Source organism: Elephantulus edwardii, unplaced genomic scaffold (genome assembly GCF_000299155.1).
Source record: "Elephantulus edwardii isolate Elephantulus edwardi_28Jun2011 unplaced genomic scaffold, EleEdw1.0 scaffold00002, whole genome shotgun sequence".
Classification (NCBI taxonomy): domain Eukaryota; kingdom Metazoa; phylum Chordata; class Mammalia; order Macroscelidea; family Macroscelididae; genus Elephantulus; species Elephantulus edwardii.
Window position 1 is genome coordinate 47,088,467 of NW_006399752.1, and position 18,985 is coordinate 47,107,451.

At 40.1% G+C, this 18,985-nt stretch overlaps 1 protein-coding gene across 3 annotated transcripts in view; it reads right to left on the reverse strand.

The window, feature by feature from the left end:
* Nucleotides 1-18,985, reverse strand: part of TTC8 (tetratricopeptide repeat domain 8) — a 78,893-nt gene that overhangs the window by 37,225 nt on the left and 22,683 nt on the right. For 2 of the 3 annotated variants that reach the window (XM_006879130.1, XM_006879129.1), the window contains 5 exons: nt 7,779-7,899; nt 5,353-5,416; nt 5,096-5,255; nt 4,594-4,683; nt 1,954-1,998 (listed from right to left, as the gene is read on the reverse strand). In XM_006879130.1, the coding sequence (XP_006879192.1) occupies nt 1,954-1,998; nt 4,594-4,683; nt 5,096-5,255; nt 5,353-5,416; nt 7,779-7,899 (480 nt within the window). The remainder of the gene's footprint in view (nt 1-1,953; nt 1,999-4,593; nt 4,684-5,095; nt 5,256-5,352; nt 5,417-7,778; nt 7,900-18,985) is intronic. The other variant, XM_006879131.1, reaches the window with a different exon arrangement.

Here is an 18,985-nt window from a genome sequence, read left to right on the forward strand (position 1 = left end):
TACAACCCTCATTGCATACTCCTACGATAAAAATAATGCCCTAAAATATAATACTTTTAGACTATTCTCTCTCCCATAGATTTCAATGCCGTAAACATATTTCATCCAGTTTTTCTGAGAAAAACTGGATGAAATATGTTTGTTGTTTTTTTAAAAACTGTTCCTAACAATAGATTATCAGTTTAAACATTAAGATGCTCCTGATCCAAGTGATGGTATTTTCAATTGTACGCTATTGCATTTCAAAGTTGAATAAGGAATACTGAAGATCATCAATGCCTGAAACAACCTGAAGTTGGTAAAGCATATTTAACATCTCATGGACTTCCAGAAGAACCAGCAAATCCATTTGGGAGGAAGCGGAGCCAGGCCATTCCTTCTTGGAAGGGATGGTGGAATTCTGGCCCACGTTCTTTGGGCATGTTGTCAGAAGGTCTGAGGCCTCATGCTGAGAAAGGTGGAGGGTCAGCAAAAGAAAGGAAGACCTCACAGGAGACGGGCCAACACTGTAGCTGCAATAATAATGGGCTCACGCTTATCAGAGGTCCCGAGGGTGGCACAGGACGGGGCAAGGTTCAGATCATGGGGTCATCAGTGCAGGGGTCACCACGGGCTGTAGTCAACCTGCAGGCAACTAACAACAACTGAAAGAGAGTACAGCCAGCGTGATCCTTAGAGATGAGGATGGGAGACCCTGTTTCACTGCTTTGGATACGTATGTGTACTCTGGGTGGGAGAGGCCACTCTCTGGAAAGGACAACATGCTGGGTAAAGCAGAGATGCAGTGAAAAAGAGAAAGCTTCACTAAGAGAGACGCAGGGGTGCCAACAACGGCCGTAAGCACAGCAGACGGGGTGAGGACGGCACAGGACTCAGCCGTGATTTGTTCCGCTGTGTGTAATAGCTCTGAATCGGAACTGACTTAGCGGCATCCAACAACAACGGAAGTACAAAATTTATTAATGGGGAGGATTATAGATGAAGATGGATGCCAAATGATAAGGGTTTATTACAACTTGCCCTCACTTTTATGTATGATATTTTCTACAATAAAAATGTCAAAGGTGGGAGAGGTGAGAACTACTAAATAGAATCCATATATCCATAAACTTATATCCCATGAACTCTAAAAAAATGCTTCAACAATGTTGGTGTTGGTGGTGGTGGTGTGTACCGTAAAGACGGAACCAACCTATAGCTGAACCTTCAGTGGGTTTTTAGAGGCAGTTAATTACATGGGAGGAGACTGCCCATCCTTCTCCCGTGGAGCAGCTGGTGGTTTTGAACCACATGCCTTCGGGATTGCAGCACTGTTTCTTGCCACTAGGCACCACAGCTCCCTGTCATTAATATTTTTAAAACTTCAGGACAAGATGTTATACAGCACTCTCCTTTGTCTATATTTTGCCTTTTAACAAAGGAGCTGTGGTGGCCTAGTAGTAAAGAGCTGGGCTGTATCCCAAAAGCAGGTGGTTCAAATCTACCGAGGGCTTTGCAGGGGAAGATGGGTAATCTCCTCTCAGGTGATTCCTCCGAAAATCTACTGGAGGGTCAGCTATTGAGTCCGTTCTGACACACAAAAAAATCAACTTTTAATGGAAATTTACATACGCCATACATCATCAGGTAAATTTTTCTACTAAAACTGACAATGGATTTGGAAGTGTAATTCTTCAAACTTTAATAATTCTATCTGCGTATAAGATTGTTGTCAAGTACAACTGAGCCAGAACCAGCGCTAGCTGGCTTTCCAGCAGGTTTTCAGAAGCAGTTAGAAGCATGGGAGGAGACTGAACAGCCTTCTCCCACAGAGCAGCTGGTGGATTCAAACCACGTGCCTTTGGGATTGCAGAGCAGCTTCTTACCATTAGGCCACCACACAGAATATTTCAGAATCTAAATATCCAAAAAAAAAAAATTTACAATAAAATAAACCTGTGAATTCAAACTTACCGTCTTAACGTCATTTTCATGATGAAAGATATACTCAAACAAAGCCTATGAAAGGGGAAAAAGAAAACAAAAAATACATTAAATTTTATTTTAACAAAAACATTTTATCATTATTGAAACTTAAAGGCTATTTTGAGCCAGACTGAACCAAAATAATAAAATTGAGTGCTCACCTTGTGTTTATAAACAAAGGATCTAGCAATCATCTGCTACAATCACTCATTTAAAAAGTTATTTATAGTTAATTCTTGTTTTACATAATACAGTGAAGTTCAAATAATTAACATTCTTTTTTTAACACAGAAAACACATAAAATGTTGATTTCTTTCTTTCTGAAAGACCAACTTTAGGACTGTCATAATCAAAATCATTTCAGCCAACTTTCATACTCTTTTACATAGTGATTTTTTATATTAATAATGAGAACAAAATATGTGAAATTCAAGAAGTTCTTTTTGGGGAGTAGAGTTTAAGTGTAACATAGGATGTCATTTTGTTTAACTTCGGATACTATTTCTCTCCTTGGGTGGTATTTATGGTAACTTTGACTCAGTTTACCCAAGTGTCTTCAGCATAGTGGGTCTCAACCCTGACTATATGCTGGAGTCACTTGGGGGCTTCATAGGTGACCATAAAATCAGAATCTTTGTTTGGGGTGGGGGAGAAGTAAGGCTCCCTCATGTTAAAGCCCACAAAGGATTATACCATGCAGGTGGTGTTGAGAACTACTACTGTAATATTTCATCTAATATGTTCAGATAAAGCATTTCTTAGATTAACTTTAGTGGCCCCAGGTTCATGATACCAGCATTTTATACTTTTGCTAGAAGACTCAAGATGAGATGGATTGATTCAGTGACTGAAGCAATGGGATTAAGTCTGTTGGAGACGATGAGATTGGAGCAGAATAGTGGCACTTTCAGAGCTATAGGGTTCACTATGAGTCATAGGTGACTCGCTGGCACATAACAACAACAACAGAAGACTAGTGTCCCTGGGAAGTACAAAATATGTTCACAGAAACAATCCAACACCCCCTATAAAAAAAGATCTCTAGACTAAGCTGTTCTTTAGAAGACTATAGCTAACCCCCTACCCTAGCTGCTCTGTAATTTTTTAAAAAGTTAATGAGTATAGTCAGTGCTACTACTGCCTAACATACAATGTCACACCTCTCAAGACTCAGGGACTCGGGAGTCAGTCACCAAGACACTTGAAGCAAAAGACCAACATGAGAAACATGTCTTTCTGATATGTGAGGACAAACTAGAATCAAAACTTGACAAACCTGCTGTTAATGCTGAAACACACAAAGCTGAAATCTAGTCTAGTAAGTCGCATAAACAAGGTCTGTACAGGGAGAATCTTAATTGAAGGAAATGCCTCTATGCACATCTTGTGGCTGAAAAGTATAAAGGCCAGCAACTGGCCTGGCAGCCATCTCAAGTAAATAGTCTCGGGAGAGGAGTGGACAGTCCAGATCAGAAATTTCTGTCATGCTCTAGTGTCATAAAGGGGGAGAAGGGTAACTTTATGATTCTGTTAAGTGAAATTTACAGGACTGCTGTCAAATACGAAATTAAGAAAATGACATCCACATTGTTGATAGTCTAAATACAGAGAATCCCTACCTACCAACTGGCATTTCTCTGAATGATGGAAACCTCAAGGCTACATAGCTAGTGTCCCTGAATTGTGATTAGGAATGTTCACAGTTCACAAAGCTTTCCGCTCAAAACCTAGGCTCAGCTTAAACCAGTTTCTAGAAATCCAAAGCACTCTGGTCTCTCAATTATTTCAAGTTCATCTCTATGTTGTTTTGCTGTTGCTGTTTAAATATCAGAAAGGTCATATTCTCTCTCAGTCATTCACTTAAAGGAGGATTTTATCTAGTTGGAATTACTAATGTAGTTGTTTGCCATTGGCTGTCATGAGTAATCCTTATAGAGATACCTCACTAATTAACTAATTAGAAGATGCACACTACCCCCCCCCATCCTCTTTATATGGTCTTAAAACTCTACAAGGTTAGAGGATTATTTTTCTGAGAATAGTACAAACTGTAAAAGAAGACATACACATACACACAGATGATATTCTGAGAGTTCTGCTCCAGGCAGATACAGATTCAGTTTTTTTTGTTATAAATTTCTGTTCTGTATCAAGAGAAAAAAATTTCTGTAATAAGAGAATATTGTTAATGTTGTTGTTATGTGCCACCAAGTCAGAACCGACTCATAATGGACCCTCCAGAGGGTTTTCAGAGACAGTAAAATGTATAGAAGAGATCCATCTTTCTCCATGGAACAGCTGCTGGATTTGATCTGTGTGCCCTAGGGCTAACAGTGCAACTTCTTATCAATAGGCTACCAGCACTCCCTCATTATATTGTATTGTTTTTATTTTATTTCTAGTTAGCTTTTCCTAACTCAAGACAAATGGGGAGGGGGGAAAAAAGAAAGGGAAAAAAAGAAACCGGGGGATGGAAAAAACAAAACACCAGACTAATGGAAATTTCACATAGTAGAATATGTGAAACAATTCCATTCCAAATAAGACATGGCTTTTCCTTCATTAATTCTTTATACATCCTGATTGCAATACTACTTCATAGCATAAAAGCACTTTTAAATACATACCTTTGCCAATTTTGGTTTCTGAGCATATTTCGTTAAATTCAATCTAGATAAATTTATGAAAGGTCCATCAGGGCTTGTAAGCATGGAAGCCTAAGTGGAGGAAGGAAATAACAGAACAGGAAATCTGAAACTTTCCCTTTAAACATAATTTGAGTTTAATGTACACAGAAATTATAAAGGCAAAGTAAATGAAAAGCATCACTGTTAAAAACTTTTTAATATAATCCTCCATTGTAAAATGGTGTAAACTTATATTAACATAACAGAAATATAATTTGGAAATATAAACTGGAATTCAAACTCATGGTCCAAGAGTCAGAACCCACTCAAACTGACCCGCTAGCGGGTTTGCAGAGGTTGTAAATCACATAGGAAGAGACTGAACGACTGGTGTATTTGAACCACCAAAGAGATGAGGCCTCTGGTTTAACAGAATAGCTTCCAATGGACTACACCACCAGAGATCCCTTTGTGAAGTTACTGCAAAGCTCACAGAACTTACTGTCCCCATTCTGATAAATCTTCCAGAAGAGCTAGTAATGGGACGGGCTGTGTAGGCAGTTCTGGGTGTTCTGATGGCCTGTTCCATAGTGCCTGGCCTTCCACTTTGTGTGCTGGGCCTCAGGAAACCTGTAATGGGTCTTCCGGCTTGAGTGATCGGCCTGTAAAAATGGTAAGCTGTCTTAATACAACGATCATTCCAGGAAAGGCCCTCAGCTCTCACATAATTTGGTCAGTATCTAGAAGCAGAAGGCATACCTGACAGCTTGGCTAGGCCCTCCTGTTGGATTAGTTCCAGGGAGCTTCAAAGATGTTCCAGGGCCTACAGGATGAAATGGTAAACTCAATTTAGACATTTTTTTATCCTCAAAATTATCAGAATTGTGTTAGCCCACTGAAAAGAGACATTGCTAACAATATACTATCAGAAAATGTGTTTGAACTGCTATTTCTTGAGGACCTATCAGGTAACTTAATGCTAACTACAGTTAATCTTCACAAGTCTATAGAGTTGACAGTACTGAACCATTTCACAGAGGCTATGCCAATCAAGGCCTGGTGCACTGGCCCGGGTTTTTTAAAATCCATTTGGGACTGAGTCTTCAGTTGAAGGCGCATCTGTGTAGCTGATGGATTTTAAAGGGTGAGTTCTCCTTGTTTTGGCTGAAGGTCGGGTATGGACAGTTTGGTTGGTTTTATTTTGCTCACAATGGTGTGTGAGCTGATTGGATTGGATGGTTTTGAGCTGTGGGCTGGGGGCCTCTTGCTGGAGCCAATCAAGGCCTATTGCGCTGGCCTGGGTTCTTTTAAAATCAGTTTGGGCCTGACAGGCCCCCTGTCCTGGTGTTAATTTGTGTTTGAAATGAACATTGTCCTAAGTGGTGCAGCACTGCTCTGCCAATTTGCTGGGCAGAGGAAACATGGTATTGCTGTGATACTGAATGCTGTGTTTCAAGTGCCATAATGGTTACACTTGGTTAACAGGGTTTGGTGGAGCTCCCAGATTAAGCCAGGTGTGGAAGAAGGAGTGGCATCCACTTTCTAAACAACATGCCTCTAGAAACTCTATGAACTTGGAAAAATAACAACAGTTATAAAACAGGGTTAAGGTCTTTTGTTCATAGGGTCACTATGAGTCATGATCAACTTGATAGTACTTAACAACAACAATAACAAAAATGAGAGAAAAGTAATGGAGTCAATTTGTTGGTAATTCAAACTCCAGATTAGCATATGTCAAAGATCAAAATGATGGTCCTGTGTCCATATTTTGCTTTTTATACAAACTTCTCCAAAAAAAACCCAAAAAGATGATTTTCCCCAAAAATATTAATGATGGTTCTAGAATTTAGATATTTTAACTCCAAAGGATAAAATAATTAAGGGAAAAACTAATTTTAATACAAAAATATATATTTCTCCCTCACTTTCCACTTGAAGCTTTAAAAGAGTTACTACCTTCCAAAAGGTGGAAATGGACAAGAACTATCACTACTAGTAAATTACCAGCATGATCACTAGATCTCAGGGTCATCATCCACATACCAGTGCGCCTACCGCCTCAGGACTGGGCCTTGTACCACTCAGCCATCAGAGTACAGCAAATCACCCATCATCCCACTCAGGCAGTAGAGAAAATCATTCTTTAATTATTCTAATCAAGTGACATTTTCAGATAACTGGTTTAAAAAAAATTATTTAGAATGCTTTTGAATGTCTTATCTTTCCTGTCCTTTAAGATACAGAGAGATAGATAGATAGAGAGAGAGAGAGAGAGATGCCATCATTTGCTACATTAGATAAGGAGATGAGATACAATGTATGTTTATAAACGATTGTGAAATGTCCCCGGTTGGTATAAATGGTTAACATGCCCAGCTATCAACTGAAAGTTCAAATCCATCCAGAGGTGCATGCTTTGGAAGAAAGGCCTGGCAATCCATTTCCGAAATATCAGTCACTGTTCTATCCCTGTCCAGATCCATGAAAAGGGAAGAAAAGCAAAGACGTAGAGAAAGAATTAGTCCAAAGGATTCATGATCATGCAAACCTCAACTTCATCACTCTGAGACCAGAAGAACTAGATGGTGCCCCACCATCAGCACTGACCACTCTAAATGAGGTCACAGTAGAAGATCCTGGGTAGAGTCCAGGAAACATGGGACAAAACTCAAAAACATAGAGCAGACCAGGCTTACTAGTATGATGGAGACTGACAGAACCACCAAGAACTATCCTTTGTTATCCTTTAAACCAGGCATAAATAGGCCTCATGACTCAACTTCAGAAGAACCACAGTCAGCCCTTTATGGTGACCAACAACATCAGAGAAGGCCTCATGCCTTAGATTAACCAACCTCATAAGGTCAAAAGATCAGCAATTTCCCAAAGATTAAGCTCGGAAGGCAAGAAAGGGTAGAATGAGAGGATTAATGGAAATGAGAATTATAAGGAGACAGTAGGAAAAGTGTGATTACACTGTTGTTCTATGCTGTCAAGTCACCTGCAACTCAGAGTTGTACGACAGCTCTGAAGCCCGCCCTGTCCTGAGCCAGTCTTATGGACTCTGACACACCTTTCCCCACTGTCCCAGTTACTCTATCAATCCATCTCATCCCGGGTCTTCCTCTCCCGCACTGTCCCTCCACCCTTTTATTTAAAAAAAAAATAAAATCAATACTTACGTGGAACCTGAGCAATAGCATTTTCATCCAGCATCATTTCTGCAATTCCTTCCTGATACACATCAACTTCATCTATATATACCATTTCAGTTAGGGCCCGAGCTTTTAAAATCCAAGCAGCCTAAAAACCAGAGATGAAACAAAACATATATTAAATAGTATGAGCAATACTAGTCGGCAGGGTGTTATCCTGCCAACTCAAAGGCTGTGCCTCTGGTGGTTTGAATCCACCGGACACCAGAGGGACAACCTCCTATGACTGTGGAAATCTGATGGAAGGTCACACTATGTTGAGAGCTGAGCAAAGGCAGTGACTGAGGAAGAAGCCATCCTCTCTTTTTTATTTTGTTATTAACCATACTTACCATTTAATGCATTGCACTCATTTAAAAAGCTATGTCTATATGTCTATACCAAGAAACTAATACAGAAAGGCAAGATCATTATAAATTATGAAATAGTCAATATATCATCACCTAGTGAACAAAGTGTGAAATATCTGATAGTCTTCTAATATTTATTTTTATAAGTAAGAAAAAATTTGACTAGAAAAATCACTGGAAGACAAAAGTATAAGATACAGTGACAGTGTTCTTTTAGCCTTCTTCAAAGTCAAATACTTCATGAAGTTTGCCTGATTCTTCAGCTCTGGAACTACTCCTCTCTTGGTACCTCTACTTTTATGCATTTGCTATAGGTTATAGATGGAAAACAGATAGAAATTGTCAATGATTTCACCTCGCTGGTATTCACAATCAATACCCTTGGCACCAAAAGTCAATAAATTAAAAATGTATTGCATTAGGAAAGACTGCTGTCAGGGACCTCTCTAAAGTGCTGAAAAGCAACAATAACAGTTTTAAGACTAAGGTGCACCTAATACAAACCATGATCTTTTCAATTACTTGCTATGCAATTGAAAGTTGGGCAAAGAATAAGGATGACAAAACAATCATCTATGTCTTTGAGTTATGTTATTGAAGAAGGGTAATGAATGTCCCATAGACTGTCAAAAGAACAAACAACTATGTCTTGGAAATGGCAAAGCCAGAGGGCTCTCTGGAGGCAAGGATAGTGAAACTTCATCCCATATACTTTGGACATGTTATTAGGAAGGGTCAGTCCTTGAAATAAAGACATTATGCTTGGAAAGGTGGAGGGCAGCAAAGGAGGAAAAGACCTTCAATGGGATGGATTGAGAAAACACAGCAATTGTCTTGAGTATGTCAGAGATAATGAGGATGGCACAGGATAGGACAAAGTTCAGATCCATTATTCACTCGGTCATTATTATGAGTTAGAGTCAACTCAACACACTTAACAACAAACAATACTATGTTACAAACATTATAAACATATGTTGTTGATTGCCTTTGAGTCGAGCATCGCTCATAGCGACCCTATGAACAAAAGACCTGAAGCCCCTTTACAACTACTGACATTTATCAAAGTTCATAGAGTTTCCAGAGACAAGTTGTTTAGGAAGTGGATGCCACTCCTGCTTCCAAAATAAACATATAGGTAGATGCCAGTTATTCCTCTGACCCATGACGCAAACGCTTTCATCTTGCTGACTTTGGGATTTTCCACATGTATGGTTTTCAGACATAATTGCTGTTGTTGTTATGTACCATCGAGTCAGAACCAACCCATAGCTGACTCTCCAGCAGCTTTGCAGAGACAATAAACGGCACAGGAGAAGACCGCCCATTTTTCTCCCATGGAGCACCTGGCTATTTCAAACCGCACACCTCTGGCTTGCCAGCACAATTCCTTACCACCAGGTCACCAGAGCTCTTTTTCACACATAACAGATATTAAAAAATGTTGGGGGGAAAAGGCAACTCTTGAAGCTGCAACAAATCATTCAAAGTGGCAACAAAGAACTCTCGGGGTGGGAGGGTTCCACGTGTGGCCCGTAGCTGACTAAGCAGGATGTGTACTGAAGGGACAGACAGGAATAGATGAGCATGACAGGAGGTCCAGAAGAGTCATGGCCCCCCGTGTGCACTCTTGTGAGGTACTGTCAAGTCAGCTGCTCACAGTGATTTGAAACCATGCCCTACCTTGCACCATCCTCACAGACTCTGCCATGATCAGGCCCATTGTTGCAGGTTCTGTCAATCCATCCCTCAAAGGTTTTCCTCTCTTTCACTGACCCTCTACTTTTACCAGCATGATGTCTTCTTCAAAGGGCTGATGTCTCCTGACAAGATGTCTGAGTAGTTGAGACAATTTCACGATCTTTGCCTCCACGGAGAACCCTGGTTGCACTTTCTCCAAGGCAGATTTTCTTTTTCTTTTGGGAGTCCATAGTAATCCATTCAATACTCTATACCAAAACCATAATCCAAAGACTTAAGTTCATCATTCATCTTTCTTATTCACTGTCCAGCTTTTACAACTTTGTGTTACTAAGCATAATTATACTGTCACACTTCTGAGGTGGAACCAAGAGGAGACAGGATCCTAAGGGAGCTCTGATGGCCTAGTGGCAGGAAGCTGCACTGCAATCCTGAAAGCACACGGTTCTAATCCACTAGATGCTCCCCTGGAGAAGGAGGGGCAATCTCCTCCTGTGCCAGTCTAAATCAACTTGACAGTAACAAGAAGAAACAGGAGAAGGGGAAAAAAAAGACAAGGATCCTAATATCCCTGAGTGTTACCTGTTGGATTAAAATACCATGTGTGATTGGATGACAGTGTGCAGCATACAACACAGATTTTAGAGGAGTTATAAAAGAGAGATCTCTTGATGGGCTAACCATGGTGGTGTTATTTTTGTGTGCCGTCGAGTTGAGCATGACTCATAGAGACCCTAGAAACAAAAGATCTGAATCCTTTCTGTCCTGTGCCATCTTCACACTTGCTGACACACAACAGCTCACTGTGCAGTCACTATGTCAGTTCACCTGGTTGAGTCTTCCTCTCCTTTGCTGACCCTCTACCCTCCCCAACATCATGTTCCTCTCCAAGGAATAGCTCCTCCTAGCAACATGGCCGAAGTATGAGAGGTGAAGCCTCATTCTTGCTTCCAAATAGCACTCCAGCTGTTCCTTCTCCAAAACATATCTGTTCGTTCTCTTGGCCATTCAGGGAATGCTCACTGCTCTTCTCTGATACCACAGCTCAAAGGCATCAATTCTTTTTCTGCCATCCTTATTGATTGTTCAGATCTTGGATGCATAGCTAGTAACCAGAAAGACTATGGCCTGAATCAGGCACACCTTAGTCCTCAAACTGACATCACTCGTCTCAATAACATGGAAAGGTCCCTTACTGCAGATTTTCCTAGTGTGATGCATCTCCTTATCTCCTGACTGCTCGTAACAGGGTCTTCATTATGGATCCAAGCAAGATGAAGCTGTTGACAGTTTCACTCTCTTCTCCATCCATCATGACACTGCCCATTGGTCCAGTGGTAAGAATCTTTGTTTTCTTGATATTGAGACACAATCATACTGAAATGTTGGTAATAAAATTTCTTTTTTAAAAAATATTTTAATAAAAAGAAAACATGTTTTGGCTGCATGCTTTCACGGCAGAGGGAATACAGCTGGCTGGACTGGCAGTACATTTAAGTTCCTAATATATTACATTTAGTTAGAAGACAAGGATTATTTTGCTTCCATTCTCTGGTTGAGGTTTATTAGATTCCAGTAAGATAATTGGCAGTCAAATATTTCAGATAATACATGCGGATTTAACACAACTGAACAAGCAGAACATCATCAATTCCAATCGGAATTGCAGCAAACTGTGGGAGTTGCCACAGTACAGAAGCCATCTGAGGTGTTTGCGCATAAAAGATCAGGAAGAAAGCTGGATCTATACAGCTGTCCACAGGGGTCAGACAGGCTACACTGGCTAGGGCTAATGATTTAACTTAACCTCAAAGATGGACAGAAGCCATCCTGACTTCATTTTAATCTCCTCCACTTTTTCTGCCTTGCACGTATCTGATGGTTTTCATTTCTCACAAGAACGTTCCTGGCTTGATATTGTCAGTGGACAGGAAAAGTGCAGGGACTACAGCAGGAAAACAGGAGGTGGGCCTGGCTGCTTTACTCCTCTATGACCAGGGCCCAGCGGCTGCATGCCAGGTCCTGGCGAGGTGAAGATGAGGTCACAACTGCAGTTCCAGCTCTGACGAACCCCACTGCCATTTGGAAAGGGTGACAACAAATGTCTGGAATTGTCTGTGAAGACAGAGTAGAGGAAAAGCTTCTAGAAAGAGGGGGAATAGAGAAGCAATGGCCTAGTGGCCAAGACAGAAGGGCAGGTGCCAGGCAAAGGGGACAAAAGGACAAAGGCAGCTAGCCAGTTGGGAATGGCTGAAGGGTCAGGTCTGACAGAGGAAGGGGTTGGAGAAAAGGTAGGGGCCAGATGTGGACCTTGAATGCTGCAGTGTGGTTGCTGTTGTTGTTATGTGCTGTCACCAATTCATCATGGACCCTCTATCAGGTTTTCCAAGGTCGTAAATCACACTGGAGACCGGCCATCTTCCTCTTACAGAGCAGCTGGTGGGTTTGAACTGCATGCCTGTGGCTTGGCAGCACAGCTCCTTACCACTAGGCCACCAGAGTGCCTTTAAATGTGAGGCAGGTACATGGATTTTTTTTTTTACCTTGACAGGAGTTATTGAAAACTTCAGAACCATCACTTTATTTTTATTTTTTTTTATGTTTATCTGCATTTTATTGACTATACAAAGGCATTAAGTAGTACATATCATAGCAAGTTATGGAAAGCATTGTGAAGAAAGGAAATTTCAGAGCACAAGTTGTGCTTGTGAGGAACCTGCTCAGACATCAAGGCTGGAGGAAGACTCACCAAAAGCCTGTGACATGCAGATGACAACCTCACTTGTAAAAAATGAAGAAAACCTGCAGTACTTGCTGATGAAGCTCAGAGACTGTATAGCCTTTGTTGTCGTTAGACATCCTCGAGTCGAATATAACCCACAGCAACCATATGAACGACAGCTCTGAACCCTGTCCTATCCTGGGACAGCCTCACATTTCTTGGCACATTAGAGCCCATTGCTGCAGTCACTGTAACTGTAACAATCCACCTGGCTGATGGTCTTCCTCTCCTTCACTGACCCTGTACCTTTAGGGGCATTATGTCCCTCCCTTTCCAAGGACTAGCCTCTCCTAACAATATGCCTGAAGTATGTGAGGCAAAGCTTCATCATCTTTGCCTACAAAGAGCACTTTGGTTTTTTTTTTGTTTTTTTTCCTATATTTTATTAATTTTCATAAACATTTACAGAGATTTTGGGTTTCCATTCATTCATTGTTGCACTATTCTCTCTACCCTCCTCCCAGTTTGTTCTTGTCCAAATGCCACAGTGCTTGTCAAAGCCAGTTCTGATTAATCTTCTTTGTCAGTGTATCCTTTGCCATTCCCTATCACTCCTCCCTGAGAGAGACTTCACCCTGAGTCATAAGGAAAAGGGGATGGCGTATTCTCTTAGCTACTTCCTGCTGAAAAGGGACGCTGTGGGTTTCAGGGTGAAGATCTTCTCTCACTACTCTAAAGGGCCCCTTTGGCAGTAGGAAACACATAGACTATTATGGAGATTGATTTTGGAATTTAGATGCACTCTTATTGATTGTGCTTGGCCGTACATGTTCATATCCTTGAAGATGTATCATGGGGGTGTTGCAACCTAGAAGACACAAATTTGACTAACAAGTTATAAGTACATGAGTCCAGAAATTATGGAAAAGTAAAAGAAAAGATTCTTTCATTGTTTTACAAACCCTCCCCCAGGTCCCCTCCACCATGTAGCCCTCGCTCTAGTCTCCTGTGGTGACAGAAATACCTAGTTATATATCTCTTTTAAACAGTTTTCTCCCTCCTCTGTTTCAGTGCAGTATACATTATTGAACCCATCTTACTCAGTCTCTCCCCAACCCCAAGGACAGTCCCATTCTACAACAGTGGCATCATGTAATATTTGTCCTTTTGTGACTGGGATATTCTTTAGAGTCAAATTTTTAAAAACTAACTTTTTAAATAATTACAGTAGTATTGATATAGTCAATTATTAATTATCCATGGATGAGGTTTAGGGTGTTGGGTTTGTTTGTTTGGTGTTTTTTCACTATTTCCATGTCTACAGCATTCTCCTGCAGCCTAATTGTCCAGGTTTAGCATTCATCATCCTTCTAACTTTTTAAATGTACCAAAACCAAACCTACTTCTATCAGGTTGAGTCCAAGTCATAGTAACCCTCCATTGAGTTTCTGAGGTTGCAAATCTTTATGAAAGACTGGCCAGGCCATCTTTCTCCACAGAGCATTTGGTGAATTCGAACCACTGACTTTTCAGTTAGCAGTACAACAGAAAACACACTAAGCCACTGGAGCTCTTTTTTTTTTTCTTTACTAAGGATGATTATGGATGACAGAAGAAGAATTGATGCCAATGTAAATCCAGAGGCTCTGTAAAGTTTTATTAAAATAAATTTTAAAAAAAAAGAATTGATGTCTTCGAGTTGTGGTGCTGGAGAAGAGTCTTGAACATACCATGGACCACCAAGAAAATGAATAGGTCTATCTTGGAGGGTGAAACCAACTTTCTCCTTGGAGGCCAGGATTCTGAAGCTGTCTCACATGCTTTGGGCACATGGCCAGGAGTGACTGATCCTTGGAGAAGGACATCATGCTCGGAAGGATGGAGGGACAGTGCAGGAGAGGAAGACCCCGGATGAGATGGATTGGAACAGTAACTGGGGCAATGAGGGTTGATGTGTAAGAATCGGTAAGACTGGCTCGGGACAGGGCGAGCTTCAGAGCTGCTGTATACAGGTTCTCTATGGGTCGCAGGCAACTCAACAGCACCTACCAACAACATACTCAAATTCATTGTCATGGAGTTGAAACTGACTCATAGCTGAACCTCCACTGGAATTCTAAGCTATACACTATATGAGAGGAAACTGTCCACCTTTCTCCCTTGTTGCTGCTGGTGGATTTGAACCACAAAAGAAGCGCAGCCTTTGGATTAGCAGAGCAATTTCCTACAGAATTGTAGAATTCTGTAGACACTTCTGGTCTGGAATAAGAGCAGCCTTCCAAGCTCCCTCCACTCAGACCCAATGAGATGAATCCTCAGTCGTGGTGGGAGCTCTGGTGGCACAGCACATGATGTATCAGGCTGCTTGCTCTCTGCCAGGCTGGCACGTCAAATCCACCGGAAGCTCCAGTCTTTTCTGGAAAAGAACTGTAGGCCACCAGAAGAGCAAATGTTTATAATAGCCCCAGAAAAGCCTAGAAAATAAACCCCATATTTCTCCCTCTCCTAAATGAATGCATCGATGGTAAGGAGTTGTCCTGCCAACTTAGAGACCAGGGGTCCAAATACACCAACTGCTCCAAAGGGAAAGGTGGACAACCTCTTCTCACGCAATTTATTGCCTCTGAAAACTCTGAAGGGTAAGCCGTGAGTTGGTTCTGACTTGGTGGTACATAACAAGAACAAAACTAAATTAATAAAGACTTTAGGAGTTTTATTAAAAATTTTACCTGGTAAGAATTCAATTTTTTTTTCTTAGAATTCCATTTTTCAAAACATAAACTGATCTACTGTTTGTTTCAAAGCACAGTGGTATTCAACCAATCTCAAGATCTTATTCTTGATGTTGATTCCACATGTAGAGCAATAGAATTGCCCTACGGATGTCACTAGAATTTGTTCAAATTTATAGTAGAATTTTGTAAATAAACTACTGAAAATGGGGGGGAAAGTCACTTTGGGGAGGGGGATGGGAAAAAAGGGGGTAAAATGTGCAACAATGAATGAATGAAAATCTAACTTTTCTGTAAACTTTTGTTAAAATAAAAATAAAAATTAAAAAGTTTTATTTAAAAAAAGAAAATAAACAGGCAGACATAACCCTTGTTAAAAAAAAATCTTATTCTTAAGAAATATGAATAAGGGGCCTCTGGTGGCCTTGTAGCCAGAAGCTGCATTGTTTTTTATTTTTTATTATTATTATTATTATTATTATTTTTTCTTTTATTATTTTTGTGTGCATGTACCGTCAAATAAGATCTGACTGTACAGGAGGAGACTGCCCCTCCTTCCCCGGCAGAGCATCTGGTGGATTCAAACCGTGCACCTCTGGGATTGTAGTTGCAGTTTCTTGCCACTAGGCCACCAGAGCTCCCCTAAGAAGCTGCATTGTAATCCTAGAGGTACATGGTTTGAATCCACCAGATGCTCTGCTGGAAGAGGAGGGACAATCTCCTTCTGTACCAGTCAGATCCGATTTGACGGTACACACGCACAAAATAATAAGATAAAAAATTAAGAAAAAAATAGGAATAATTGTTTAATAATTTTAATTTTTTAAAATTTTTTGTTGTTGTGTACCATCGAATTGGATGAAAATTTTAATTTTTAAAGCTCTATAATAAGCTCTATTTAAATAAATTTTCAATTTTAAACTTTGTAGTGTTTCAGAAAGTTAATTTTCCTGGCTTTTCTTCTGTCTGAACCAAACTGACCTTGAAAATAACATATCACTGCTTGATTACACATCAGATTGTATTCAAAGAGCTGCTCCTGGCAATGTGAACAACTCTTGAGATTTCTAATGAAAACAGCAGATGGGGCTTCGGCTTTAACATAATACAGAATTTTTATTTTGGAAGCCAGCCAAGTATGTTTTACAATCCTAAAATCCTGTCTGCTAAAAAACAACAACAAAAGTTCAAAACTAATTAGTGATTAAAATAAAACACCTAACAAAGCAATAAACCCAGTAAACTGCCCTTGAATCTGAATAAGGTTATAAATTAATTTACCTCTAACTTGTCTATAAAAAGCTAGTTTTAAAAAAAAAAAAAACACACCAGTTTTATGTGTAAATAAAAACAAAGCAAAACAGCAATATGCAACAAAAAATAAGGGCGCTTCGGTGGCCTCGTGGATAAGAAGTTGCACTGCCAACCCCAAAGCAGGTAGTTTGAATTTACTGGTTGCTCCATGTAAAGAGCTGGGCAATTCCCTCTCGTGATTTATAACCTCTGGAAATCTGCTGGCGGGCCGGCTATGAGTTGATTCTGGTGTGATGGCAATAAGCAAGTACATGTAAATAGATCTGAATGGTTATTAATTTAAAGTACTGACATAACAGAATGTTGTTGTTGTTAAGTGCCGTCGAGTCGCAGGCGACTCATAGCGACACTATGAAGGAGAGTCCTCGACGCTTGGGTGCCTTTCAGCCTCTCTCCAGGTTCATAGGGTTTCCGCAGGCAAACTATTACGGAAGTGGATGCCACCCCTCCTTCCAAACATAACAGACTAGGTAACACAAAAATACTGACTTTGACTCATAACAATCCCACATACAACAGAGTAAAACCCTGCTTGATTCCGTGCCATCCTCACAATTTCTCCCGTGCTTATGTCTGTAGTTACAGTCCCTGTGTCAACCCATTTCATTGAGGGTCTTATCTTTTTTGCTGCCTGTCTACCTCTCCAAGCATGATGTCTTTTTCCGAGGACTGGCCCCTGATAATAGGCTCAAGAATGTGAAATGAAGTCATACCGTCTTGGCTTAGGAACTTTTTTGGAAAGAACAGATGAGTAATCATCACATCAACTGTTGCACCCCATATTTGTAAGCATCAATCCCTACTCATGACTCATGCTGATAGTACACTCTCAAGGCAAGTATCTGCTGGCTAGTATCATGAAATCCTTACTCAACCTTCTATCTTCTGTAAAGTTAACTTAATTTCAGTAATGAAAATAAATACACAAAAAGTTAAAAACTCTACTACTCTACTGAGCAAAATATGTTTAAAATGTTCTTTTCCTCTTACCACAGAATGCAAGGCTAGTACACAGTGAGCAATTTTGCAAAATTATTATTAGAATAAGGCTCCCCAGGAAAAGTCTGACTTGACTTACATATCCAAGTTCAGTAACATTTTCTATTCTGCCATACAATTTGAAAACAGAAGTGTCGGCACAAAATATTGAATTGTATAGACTCATTTTCTCTGAGGTGTAAAAATCTGCAAAAAAAGAAAAAAATCTCCCAAGTGTAAGAGTGAATTCATGTAATAGTGAATTCAAAATTGTTTTTATTCTTTTAGATTCAATGCACAGTGACAGAAAATAATCTCGAGAACTAGATCTGACATAATTAACTCTACAGCGGCTGAAGGGAGATCTGGTGGTGTGGTGCACACAGAATGGTGCTGCTAACCCAGAAGCCACGTCTCTGAGGTTCCCATCTACCAGCAACTCCACAGAAGGGCGGGCAACCTCCTCTCCAGACACTTAACCTTCTTGGAAACTCGATGGGGGGTCAGCTACAAGTCGGTTCTGCTTCTATGGCAATCACTTGGACTTTGATTTTGGGTTGTTTTTTTTTATAGTAATGGAAGAGAAAAATAATACTAATAATTCAGGGATTTCTTCAGGAAGCCCTGTTCTAGGTTTAAACTTTTAAATGCCAATCTTAGTTTTTGTTTTTTTAGTTTAGGTTGTTTATTTTTCATTTCAATGAACATCTACAGAGATTTTGGGATTCCATTCATTCATTGTTGTACCCTTCTCCCCGCACAAACCCTTCCCCCACCCCAATCTTAGTTTTTAAACCATGTCTACTATGCAAATCACTTAAGTTTTAATTTTTTTGCTAAATGTAACTATAAAATCTTCCAAATTTATTGAAAAATCACTATATTCTCTTTACAAATGCAATCCTTCTTGAATGGCACATCTATATTTTAGTTGCTGTGTCCCGTAGAGTCAGAATCAACCCATAGCTGACCCTCAGGGGGTTTTCAGAGGCAGTTATTGCAGGGGAGGAGATTGCACATCTTTCTCCTGTGGAGTGGCTGATGGCCTCAAACTGCATGCCTTCAGGATGGCAGGGCAGCTTCTTCTGTATACACATCTACATAGTATGCAAAAAAAGTTTAATCATCTATCAGTTTATAAACCAGTATTATGAATATTTAAGGAGAAATTATCCTCTTATGGAGCAAATTCTCAGTCACAGTGTCTGCTCCATATTACACAGAAAGAGTACTCTATATACATTCTTCTAACAGATCCAATGATTATTTAGATGATGAAACTAAAGATGAAAAGTTCAAATCCTTTATATTAAAACACTTAAAATTCTATCCCACTTGACAGAGCAAAATATTATTTAAGCTCACTGACAGCCTTCC